This window comes from Trichechus manatus, unplaced genomic scaffold, assembly GCF_000243295.1.
Source record: "Trichechus manatus latirostris isolate Lorelei unplaced genomic scaffold, TriManLat1.0 scaffold00002, whole genome shotgun sequence".
In the NCBI taxonomy this organism is placed as follows: domain Eukaryota; kingdom Metazoa; phylum Chordata; class Mammalia; order Sirenia; family Trichechidae; genus Trichechus; species Trichechus manatus.
This window is the reverse complement of record NW_004443938.1, coordinates 44,179,795-44,191,929: the sequence shown is the minus strand read 5'-3', so window position 1 is coordinate 44,191,929 and position 12,135 is coordinate 44,179,795. Positions and strand designations below refer to the sequence as shown.

At 37.0% G+C, this 12,135-nt stretch overlaps 1 protein-coding gene across 4 annotated transcripts in view; it reads left to right on the top strand.

Moving 5' to 3' along the window:
* The window catches only part of L3MBTL3 (L3MBTL histone methyl-lysine binding protein 3), a 123,392-nt gene that overhangs the window by 106,557 nt on the left and 4,700 nt on the right, over positions 1–12,135 (top strand). For all 4 annotated transcript variants that reach the window (XM_023730215.1, XM_023730223.1, XM_023730205.1 and 1 more), the window contains 2 exons: positions 8,630–8,799; positions 9,030–9,092. In XM_023730215.1, the coding sequence (XP_023585983.1) occupies positions 8,630–8,799; positions 9,030–9,092 (233 nt within the window). The remainder of the gene's footprint in view (positions 1–8,629; positions 8,800–9,029; positions 9,093–12,135) is intronic.

The window sequence follows — 12,135 nt, the reverse complement described above, 5'->3', positions numbered from 1 at the left end:
CTTTGGGCTTTTGTCAAATATCAGCTGCTCATAGGTGGATGAATTTATGTCTGGATTCTCAATTCTGTTCCATTGGTCTATGTACCTGTTGTACCAGTACCAGGCTGTTTTGACAACCTTGGCAGTATAATAGGTTCTAAAATCAGGTAGTGTGAGGCCTCCCACTTTGTTCCTCTTCTTCAGTAATGCTTTACTTATTCAGGGCCTCTTCCCTTTCCATATGAAGTTGGTGATTTGTTTCTGCATCTCATTAAAAAATGCCATTGGAATTTGGATCAGGAATTGCATTGTATCTGTAGATTACTTTGGATAAAATAGACATTTTCACAATGTTGTATCTTCCTATCCCTGAGCAAGGTATATTTTTCCACTTATACAGGTCTCTTTTGGTTTCTTGCAGTAGTGTCTTGTAGTTGTCTTTGTATAGGTCTTTTACGTCTCTGGTTAGAGTCATTCTTAAATATTTTGTCTTCTTTAGGGCTATTATAAATGGTATTGATTTGGTGATTTCCTCTTCGAAGTTGTCTTTGTTGGTGTAGAGGAATCCAACTGATTTTTGTGTATCTTGTATCCTGATAACTTTGCTGAAATCTTCTATTCGTTCCAGTAGTTTTCTTGTGGATTCTTTGGAATTTTTTCTGTGTATAAGATCATACCATCTGCAGATAGAGGTACTTTTACTTCTTCCTTACCAATTTGGATGCCCTTTATTTCTTTTTCTAGCCTGATTGCTCTGGCTAGGACTTCCAGCACAATGTTGAATAAGAGTGGTGATAAAGGGCATCCTGTCTCGTTCCTGTTCTCATGGGGAATGCTTTCAGACTCTCTTCATTTAGGATGATGTTGACTGTTGGGTTTATATAAATGCTCTTTATTATGTTGAGGAATTTCCCTCCTACTCTTATTTTGCTGAGAGTTTTTATCATGAATGAGTGAACAGCTTGTCTATGTTTTGATGTTCTAGGCATGTTTCTCAAGTTGAAATATCTCACTCAGCCTCTTGCTCTGTAAGTCTACTATTTACTGCCTTGACTGTGGCTTCTAATCCCACAGTGTTTTTTATTTTCCTGTAATCTCCTACATTGGCTTATTCTCTTTTCAGAACCTCTTTTTGTTTTATGAAGGTCATGTACCCTTGTGCCTTACTAAAATCTTGAAGCTCTTTCTATTAATAAATCAATGCTCCTCTTCCATTGTTTTGCAGTATTTTTTATTAGAGGCCACATGGTGATTATTTTCTCTGTTACCATTTTTAAATCCAGATAAATTTACCCAGATCTTTTGTGAAGAACATTCAAATAACCCATTACCTCTCCCACTTGGGCACTGACAGAGTTCCTCTGTCAAACCTGAGGCTGAAGGTCAGGCAGCTGTGCTCTGCTTGGGGCCCACTCTCTTGAGCCTATTGTGTGTTCACCAGTGTCCACTCCCAATTCGATTCCCCTAGTTTCAGAAGCAGCCCTGTTCCACCCTGGCTGGGGGATAGTTCAGGGAACTGGAGAAAAGCATCTTTCAGTGTGAGCAGTATGATGCTACTAGTATTTAAGGCTCAATGGAGCCCTGGTGGCACAGTGGTTAAGAGCTCGGCTGCTAACCAAAGAGGACAGTAGTTCAAATCCACCAGCTGCTCCTTGGAAACCCTATGAGGCAGTTCTTCTCTGTTCTATAAGGTCACTATGAATCCAAATCGACTCAGCGGCAATGGATTTTAGACCCATGATAGCTGTTTTGTTTGGAGTCTTGGAGGAAGTTGGTTTATGTGAATATATATATGTCCCCCAAAAAAAGATCTCCCTTCTTGTTTCTTCAGTTTGATTTCAATTCAGTCTTATTCTCCAAATTTCGAACAAAATCTTCCCCTTTCGTTTGTTTCCAGTAAAGCATTCTGATCCTTATGCCTCCTATACATGGCCAGAGGATCTTCAGTGTCTATCTCTGTCTGTCTCCTCATACATATACACATGCTTCACTAAAAATAAACTAAGTGTAAAGGAAAAATTAGTGATTATTTGAATATTAGTCCAAGTAGGTTGATTTATCCATAAATGTAGTCAGTATTATCCTTTTTCTCTGCATTGTACTCTTTCCATTTGCATGTACTATAAGGTTCCTCTTAATTTTTGTCTTGCTGCTTTTGAGGATGATAACTATAATTCTAAAAATTAAAATCTGTCAATTTTTGGACCAAGAGTCAGGAAAAATTAATACCCCTACTATATATTAATTTCAGTTATTCTCTGTCAGCCTAAAACATATTTATCCACATTTGCTTAAGCATTTCTGCCTAATTTATTTATAGTCTAAGTAAAGTAGAATAAAGACATTTTTTGAAGAGAGGAATACCACAAAAAGACATTGCTCTTTATTAGGGCATGGGAGGCATGCATCTATGGACATACCTGCCTAAAACCCATCTCAATTAAAGAATTGCAGTATCTTAGTTACTTCTGTTGAGAATGCTCATTTTTCCCTCTTCCTCCTTCCCTCACCTCCTCAGATTGATTACACCTGAAACATATATCCCTAATGTTCTAAAAAGAAGTCATGCAATGTTTAGACAAATGTAAATAGTGTCTAAATGATAATGTTACCTTTTCAAATATTAGTGAGCACTAGACCTAGAAATCACTCCCATCCAGTTCCATGTCCAGCACCAAATTGAATAGAAGTAAAGAACTGCAGAAGCACAAAACCTAAAACCAAATGGGGGCAGGTGAAGAATAATTGGTATACCTTTAGTTAAGTTTCAAGAAACTTCAAAAAATACAGATTTCTTCTTTTAAAAGTAATACTTTTCATGCAGGTGGATATTTTAGGGAAAGGTAGGAACCATGGCCCTAGTAAAATGATAACAGCAGAAATGTCTGCCAGAACAAAGGGCGGTTGTTTTGTGAAGCACGTTGTGCACATTCAGACCTATTCTTCCTTACCCCGCTGGCAGCTACTTGAGACAAAGTTTATTTGTATTTATTTTAGTCTATATCATATCAAAATAAAAACTTGGAGTCATTTTTCTCTGTAATTCAAGGAAGCAAATACAAATTTACTTAAGTTGCTGTCTTCATCCTTTTTGGAGTGATCATACCTCACACACTCTTATGTTGCTGGGATGACACATTCTGAGGGTGTTACACACTACAGTTGCCCTGTTCCTCAGAAAATAACTCTAGGCCTTAAAACATCTGTCAGTACAGAGAATCGGGGGGAAAAAAAAAAAGGTGAGTCTTAACGTGAAGGATGCAAGGTTGAGTATGGAATATGACTGGTGTGTGTGTTTGGGCTTATTTATCGCATTAGGTTCAAAGACTTGCAAAAGCTGCCACAGATACAGGAGCTTTGGGGTTTTTAGTTATACATTTTTATTTAGTCATTTCTCCAATATTTTTCAAAGGAATAATGTAGGAGCATTAGAAATGAACTGTGAATAATGTAACATTTAGCAGAAAATAGAATGAGGCTACAGTGATAAAGTGAACAGTGAAAGTGTTAATAAACAGTTATAGGATAATATGTATTACTTTGGAAGAGATTGACATTTATTATGTGGCAAGCAATCAGAGTACAAATCATGAAGTAAGCTCTACTGTTTTACTTTCTTGTGGAACTAGAAATTGTATCATCTCAGATTTATAAATACAAAGTATTTCAAATAATTGCTGAATACTTGGGGAATCTGAGATTAAGAAAATTTTTTTAATTTATTGTGTATTTATGTTAAACAAAAACATCTTGAAATCTAGGCATTTTAAAAATAATAAAAATAAACTACTGGTTTATAATACTTGGCTCATAATAGATATTCAGTAAAATATGATGAGCATCTAAAACCTTAAAACTGACTATGCAATATTGGCTGAATGAATTATGGAAAAGGGGGCCATGATAGCTTTTTAAAAAATATTTGAAGAATTAAATGTTTCATGTGGAACAGATACTAAATTTTTTCTGTGTGAGCTCAGTGAAGTAGAATTAGGATCAGTGGATGTTACCCTCCAGTAAGATAAATTTTGACTCAACACAGTGACTTTCTAACATTTAGAGTGATTCAAAGTTTAGATTAGTCTATCTTAAGAGAAAAGAGAACTACAATAAAACAGTAGGAAATAAATTTTAAAAAAAATACCACTTATAATAGCATCAGAAAACATCAGATAGATAGGAATAAATTTAACAAAAGATATGCAAGTCCTCTGCATGAAAATCACAAAACATTAATAGGAACTATTAAATGGAGGGATATATATACCTTGTTCATTGATTGGAAGATTAGATATTGTCGTTTCTCACCAAATTGATCTATGTTGTTATTAGGGGCTCTGAAGTTGATTTCAACTCATACCAACTCTATCAGGGCTTCTTAAACTGATCTGTAAAACCAAAAGCCAAACCTATTGCCGTCAAGTTGATTCCAACTCATAGCAACCCTGTAGGACACAGTGGAATTGCCCCATAGGATTTCCAAGACTGTAATCTTTACGAAAGGAGACTGCCACATCTTTCTCTCACAGAGCAGATGATGAGTTTGAACGGCTGACCTTTCCATTAGCAGCTGAGCACTTAACTATTGTGCCACCAGGACTCCCATATACCTGTTGCTGTTGAGTCAATTCCAACTCATAGCAACCCTATATAGTCATTGGTAATCCCAGTCTAAATCCTATCATATTTTTTAATAAGCTGATTCTAAAGTGTATGTGGAAATGCAAAGCGATAAGAATAGCCAAAGCAATCACAACCTTGATCACAGTCATCTGTACATATATAACGTGATAGAGACTCTGGAAACGCACCACATTCATATTTATGATAAAGCTGTCAGTGCATTATGGTAGGAAAGGGATGATCTTTTCCATAAACCATGTTTGGCCAATTAGAAATCCATGTGGGAAAAAATGAATATTGATACTTAACCTCATACATACACAAAAATTTCAGATAACTGTAGATACATGAAAGGTAAAACAGTTTTTTTTTTTTTTAAGAAAAACAGAGGAGACGATGACCTTGGGGTAAGCAAAGATTTCAATAGATATGTCAATGTGGGTATTTTGCACATTGTAGAAATTCATTGAGCTGTACACTTAGGATTTATACAGTTTTATGTAAGTCTTATTTTTCCATTTAAAAACACTTCCTTTAAAAAGTCCTTAGTGGTAGGTGCAAAAGCCTAAACTAGGTAACCATTTGGCAAGAATTTGTGGTGGAATAGAAATATCAGTGTAGCTGGGCTGGTGTATAAGGAGAGAGAAAATGGGGAGTTGCCTTTCTCTGAGGTGCTTTGAGTAAGTATTTCCACAGAGATTTCTGTTCTCAATAATAGTAAGGGGATAATTATTGACAGGCTTTAAGTCAATCCCCAAGGACACCAATCATTTGCTAGCAAACGGCTATTCTAAGAGTACAGCAGTAAAACTAGGTTTGGATTAAGAAGAGCTAGCACTCAAATAGAATGCTTTGTAGTTTTAATGTTTATCTGCACAAATGAAAAATGACAAAAACATTTGTTTTTCCAGTCTACAAATACACTGCAATCGCAATCCCCAAACCAACATCATTCTTTAAAGAGATGGGAACACTAGTCATTAACTTTATATGGAAAGGGAAAAGGCTCCAGATAAGTAAAGCACTATTGAAGAAGAATAAAGTAGAAAGACTCACACTACCTGACCCTAGAACCTACTGTACAGCCATGGTAGTCAGAACAACCTGGTACTGGTACAACAACAGATGCATTAACCAATGGAACAGAATTGAGGACCCAGATGTAAATCCATCCACCTGTGGTTACCTGATCTTTGACATGGCGCAAAGTCCATCAAATGGGGAAAAGACAGTCTTTTTAACAGATGATGCTGGCAAAACTGGATGTCCATCTGCAAAAAAATAGTATCCATATTTCATACACAAAAACTAATTCATAATGGATCAAAGACCTAAATATAAAGCCAAAAACTATAAAGTTCATAGAAGAAAAAATAGGATCAACACTAGAGGCCCTAATGTACAGCATTAACAGGATCCAAGCCATAACTAACAATATACAAACTCCAGAAGATAAGCTAGATAACTGGGATCATCTAAAAATTAAACACGCTCATCAAAAGACTTCAAAAGAGTAAAAAGAGAACCTACAGGCTGGGGAAAAAGATTTTTGGCTATGACAGATCAGACAAAGGTCTAATCTCTAAAGTCTGCAGGAAAATCCAACACCTCCAGAACAAAAAGACAAATAACCCAATTAAAAAATGAGCAAAGGCTGTGAACAGACACTTCACCAAAAAAGACATTCAAACGGCTAACAGACAGACACGTGAGAAAATGCTCGCAATCACTAGCCATTAAGAAATGCAAATCAGAACCACAATAAGATACCATCTCACCCTGACATTAATGGCATGAATCAAAAAGAAACAGAAAATAACAAATGTTGAGGGTACAGGAAGACTGGAACTCTTATGCACTGCTGGTGGGAATGCAAACTGGTACAACCATTTTGGAAAACAATATGGTGCTTCCTTAAAATCTAGAGATAGAAATAGCGTATGATACAGCAATCCCACTCCTAGAAATATATCCTAGAGAAATAAGAGCTGTCACACGAATAGACATATGCACATCCATGTTCATTGCAGCACTGTTCACAATAGCAAAAAGATTGAAGCAACCCAGTTGCCCATCAACAGATGAATGGATAAACAAACTATGGTACATACACACAATGGAGTTCTATGCAATGATTAAGAACAATGATGAATCTGCAAAGCATCTCACAACATGGATGAATCTGGAGGGCATTATGCTGGGTGAAAGAAGTCAGTCACAAAAGGACAGATATTATATGAGGCCACTACTTTAAAAACTCATGAAAAGGTTTACACACAAAAAGAAACTATCTTTGATAGTTACGAGGGAAGGGAAGAGTGGGGAGGGAAAAACACTAAATAGACAATAGATAAGTGGAAACTTCGGTGAAGGGTAAGACAGTACACCATATTGGGGAAGCCTGCACAACTTGTCCAAGGCAAGGCCATGGAAGTTCCATAGATACATCCAAACTCCCTGAGGGACCAAATTAACTGTGCTGAGGGCTGTGGGGACCATGATCTTGGGGAACATCTAGCTCACTTGGCATAACATAGTTTATAAGGAAAGTTTTCTACATCGTACTTTTGTGTGTAGCATCTGGGGTTTTAAAAGCTAGAGAGCGGCCATCTAAGATCTCCACTGGTCTTACACTGTCAGGATCACAGGAGAATGAAGAATACCAAAGACACAAGGGAAGGATTAGTCCAAAGGACCAAAGTACTACAGCCTCCACCAGACTGAGTCCAGCATAACTAGATGGTGCCAGGCTGCCACCACTGACTACTCTGGCAAGGATCACAATAGAGGATCCTGGACAGAGCTGGAGAAAAATGTAGAACAAAATTTTAATTCATTAAAAAAAAAAAAAAAAAAGAAGATGACGACCAGACTTACCTGACAGAGACTCGAGAAACCCTGAGAGCATGGCCCCCAGATACCCTTTTAGCCCAGTACTGAAGTCACTCCTGAGGTTCACCCTTCAGCCAAAGATTAGACAGGCCCATAAAACAAAACGAGGCTAAATGGGCACACCAGCCCAGGGGCAAGGACAAGAAGGTAGGAGAGGACAAGAAAGCTGGTAATAGGGAACCCAAAGTAGAGAAGGGGAGAGTGTTGACATGTAGTGGGGTTGGCATCCAGTGTCACAAAACAGTATGTGTACTAATTGTTTAATGAGAAACTGGTGGCACAGTGGTTAAGCGTTACAGCTTCTAACCAAAAGGTCAGCAGGTCAGATTTCACCAGGTGCTCCTTGGAAACTCTACGGGGCCGTTCTACTCTGTCCTGTAGGGTCGCTATGAGTTGGAATCGACTTGACAGCAGTGAGTTCTAGTTCTGTAAACCTTCATCAAAAATACAATTTAAAAAAGAAAAGACAAAGAAGTCATCTGGACTAAACCACATTCTGTCCTGAATCTGACTCCTTTTTCATCTAGGTATTAAAGCACCATTTTCAAAATACAATATTTCACTTCTGGGCCTGACATTGGGTCTCCTTGAACTGTTTTGTTAAGCACTGAAAAATAAATAACAGAGCCTCTCCAAAAAAAATTTTTTTTGCTTTTCTGCTGTTTTCATTTTATTGAAATAATTTCATATTCTTTTCTTTCAAAAAAATTTAACTTTTCTTTTTAAAAAGTCAATACAATTAATAAATATAAATTGAAAGAACAAATCAGGGCTGAGATAAAAGGAGAGAACAATCATTAATACCTATAATGGTAAATAGTTGGTGGACTTTTTTTTTTCCTTGCTGCTAAAACTCTGAGGCAAATTTCTTTCCTGAAGTATTAAAAAGGCAACATTGAGTGACATACTGAAACATGTCTTCAATAATGGGTGATGCAGCAAACACGTAAGTTGGATTTACGAGTTGTTTCTTATAGTGACCTTTAGTATGGGCAAAGAAGTGTATAATTAATGAATATCATGCTGAAGGGAGTCAGTGCTATAACCACCCTCTCATTATTTTGGTAGATGCATGACATTTGAAGCTTTTGTTGCTGCTTTTCAGAGAGTGATTTCCCATTTGTTTCAATTGAAGGTACCCGGGAAGAACCTACTGTACAACAGGCACAGCGTCGGTCAGCTGTCTTTCTTTCCTTTAAGTCCCCAATTCCATGTCTCCCCTTGCGCTGGGAGCAGCAAAGCAAACTTCTTCCAACTGTAGCCGGAATCCCTGCAAGTAAAGTTTCTAAGTGGAGCACAGATGAGGTATGTTCTATTTTCTTTGCGAAGAACCAAACATAGGAGTACCTGGTTAAGGAGTGGACACATTGAATGTGTGCAGGTTTTAGTCGGTTTTTATTTTATTTTATTGAACGAGAAGAGGTCATGCTGAGAGGAACTGTTAAAACACGTATGGGTTAAATATTTTGAACCTGTAGCATTCAGACTCTGACTTTTTTTTTTTAAACTGAGTATTTTGGTATCATTTTTGACAGGTGTCAGAATTTATACAGAGCTTACCTGGGTGTGAAGAACATGGAAAAGTATTTAAAGATGAAGTAAGTGTTCTGCTAAATTGCAGTATGTTACTTTAAGGGATCAAAGTACTGAAACACTGTGGATGGTGAAATGAGTTGAGTTGGCAGAGGCTGAAGGAGATAGGTTATGTTGAAATTGACAAATTGATACTTAGATGTCTAACAGGCGGTCTTAATCAGTTTTATAAAAATGTCTTGAGTAAGATGAGATGCTAAGAAAAATGTTTATAAGTACCATTTTATGATGCCCCATAGCAACAGCACTAGACTTTATAAAAATCAAAATGTAATAGTTTTATATAGTTTATAGCACATAAAGAAACCAAAGAAAGAAATAAGCAGTATTTAATTTTTTAATAAAGTGAAATAGTTCCCATTATTTTATATTTACACATCATTTTGACACCAAAGTCTATTTGGTGCTTTAAATATTACCATCATTTCTTTAAAAAAACAATCCCTTAGATCTTTTCTCTCAGTGAAGTTTATAATAATTGATATTGGTTACAGGTTGCTTTTGAAAGATTATTACTTGTTTTCAACTGTCTATCCAAAACTTCTATATAAGGGATGATTAATAATGATGTCATTTATATCATGCATAGAATAAGAAGGAATTCGATTTCTAACTATACTGGTATACTTCTGACTGTACTATCTCTTTTCTCTGGAGGCCTTTAAGAATAAGGAACTCACCTGTCATCTCCTCTAAGCAGAGTAGTCAGTTGTCACTCAGATCTTGGCTCTGTAATGCTGCCAGAAGGCAGAAAATAGACTAAGTAATCTCAGAGGCTTCTTCCAACATCTACTGTCTGCAGTTATAGGCACATACACCTTGTTTGCCCCATGTTTAAGCCTTGACTGTTAGAACAGCAGACTTTCGATTAAGAGCACAGCAAGAGTGTAGGTACAACTAAGAACCCAGCCACTGGTAGTCAGTGCTGGTATACTAGGAGATGCCATAATGCTTTCGATGTGTCCCTCTAAAAATGCACACGGATCTGATACTAAACATCCTCATTCTGATTGAAGTTCTTATTTCAGAAATAAATTGCTCTTTAATTGGCAGTATTTATATTTTGAGTTTCTTCCCCCAACTCCTAAGCCCTAAGTGCCTTTGTGGACCACTCCCAGTTAAATTTAGATTCCTGAACAGACTCAGATACACAAAGGAGCCTGTTGCTCTTCCTATAGAAGAGACATGTAGCCATTATCTTTAGAAAACTTTAAAAATTTTTTAAAACAAAATTATAGTACATCTATTTTATAAATTCTGTTTTTAATTCTGTCATTATGTAGACAGTCTATATGGGTTCATGTTACTATTTAGTTTAAATAAGATTCAAGTTCAAATTCAAAACAATACATTATTTCTGTGAATAATTTTTTCTTCATGGCATATTATCTTGGGAGATGTTCATCAAGCAGCAAATCTTCTTAAAGCCAGAATCCTTCCTTTGAGGAGTGTGACAGCAAACTTACCTGTCTACATTTGTCATTCGTATGTTCATTCATTCCCTTACTCATCCTGTGAACGTTTGTTATAGTCTTACTGTGTGCATGTCACTCTGTGTTATGCCCTGGTAAGAAGGATGATTCAAAGATAATAAAACTTGATCTTTGCTCTCAAGTGCCTCACAAGATCAGCAGGCATTGGTTTTGAGTCCTAGAAGTGAACCATAATATAAACCTAATTAAATTCTTGTAAGTCACTTCTAAAAGGCAAATTATTAATAATAGGATGGGCTATTATTGAGCTCCCTTTTTCCCTTACACTCTACACATGTCATCTGTCGAAAGTCCTCTTGGATGTTTTTTCAAAACATGTAGGGATTCTGATATATTTCTTCACCTCTACTTCTTCCACCCTGGTCCAAGCCACCATCAGTCTCCCACTTGGGTTAATGTAATAAACTCCTAAGTAATCTCAGAAAACATTTTCCTGCAGTAGATAATGTGTGGAGTTTTCGTTCTTAGGTTTTTTTTTTCCCCCTGCTTCTATGTTTGCTCCTTTACAATCTATTCCCAACACAGCCAGGTGATCCTGCTAAAACATAAGTCAAATCATGTCACTTCTGTCTTCAGATCCTTCTAGTATCTTCTTATCTCAGAGTAAAAGCCAAAGGCCTACAAGGCCCTACAATCTGATACCTATTACCCCTCTCACCTATTGACCTCTTTTTCTACTCTGCCTCTTGCTTACGCTATTCCAGCCACACTGGCCTTCTTGCTGTTCCTCAAATTTGCTAGACGTGCTCTGGCTCTTTCTTCTGCCTGAAATGCTCTGCTTCACATGTTCCCGTGGCTCACTCCTTCTGCTCAGATGCCACCTTCACAATGAGTCCTACCCTGATCATCTGACTTGAAATTGCCACCTGCCGCCACACAGTTCCCTGCCCCTCCTTGCTGCTCCAGCCATCTCCCCAACCAGCTGTTTTTTCATAGCACTAATCACCTTCTAACTTACTAATTAGTTTGCTTATTTAATACGTTTATTGCTTATAGTCTGTCTTCCACTTCTAGAATGTGAACTCCAGAAAGAGATTTTTATGTTTGTTTTTTTATCTATTTTGTTTTCTGCTGCATGTCCAGGCCCTAGAGTGTCTGAACACAGTAGATGTTTAATGAGTTTTTGTTGAAAGAATCTGTCATGTGAAATTCTTACACAGAACCAGGAGAAGACTCTGTGGCTCTTGTAAGACTTCAGTAGGGCCAAGGTTGTAATTAACCAGTCAGTCTTTGTCATGAGCTCCCAAATGTTGACATTCTTGTTAATGACTCAGAAGACTTCTCTCAGACTGTCCATTCCGCTAAACTTTGCCTGAGTTGAGTGAAGTGTTCATAGATCTGCCTCTCTGCCTGGCCTTGTTTTATCAGGGAACTGTAATCGCAAAAGCAAATGAGACTAGAACAAATAATTTCCAAAAAACAGTGGTACATTTCTCATATTACGACTTAACTCATGTTAAGCTTAAAAATCAGGATTGAAGTATCTTTCTTAAGAGTGTGATTTACTTTTTGTGCAAAGTAGAAAACTGAAAGAGAAGGGATTTTTTTTTTTTTT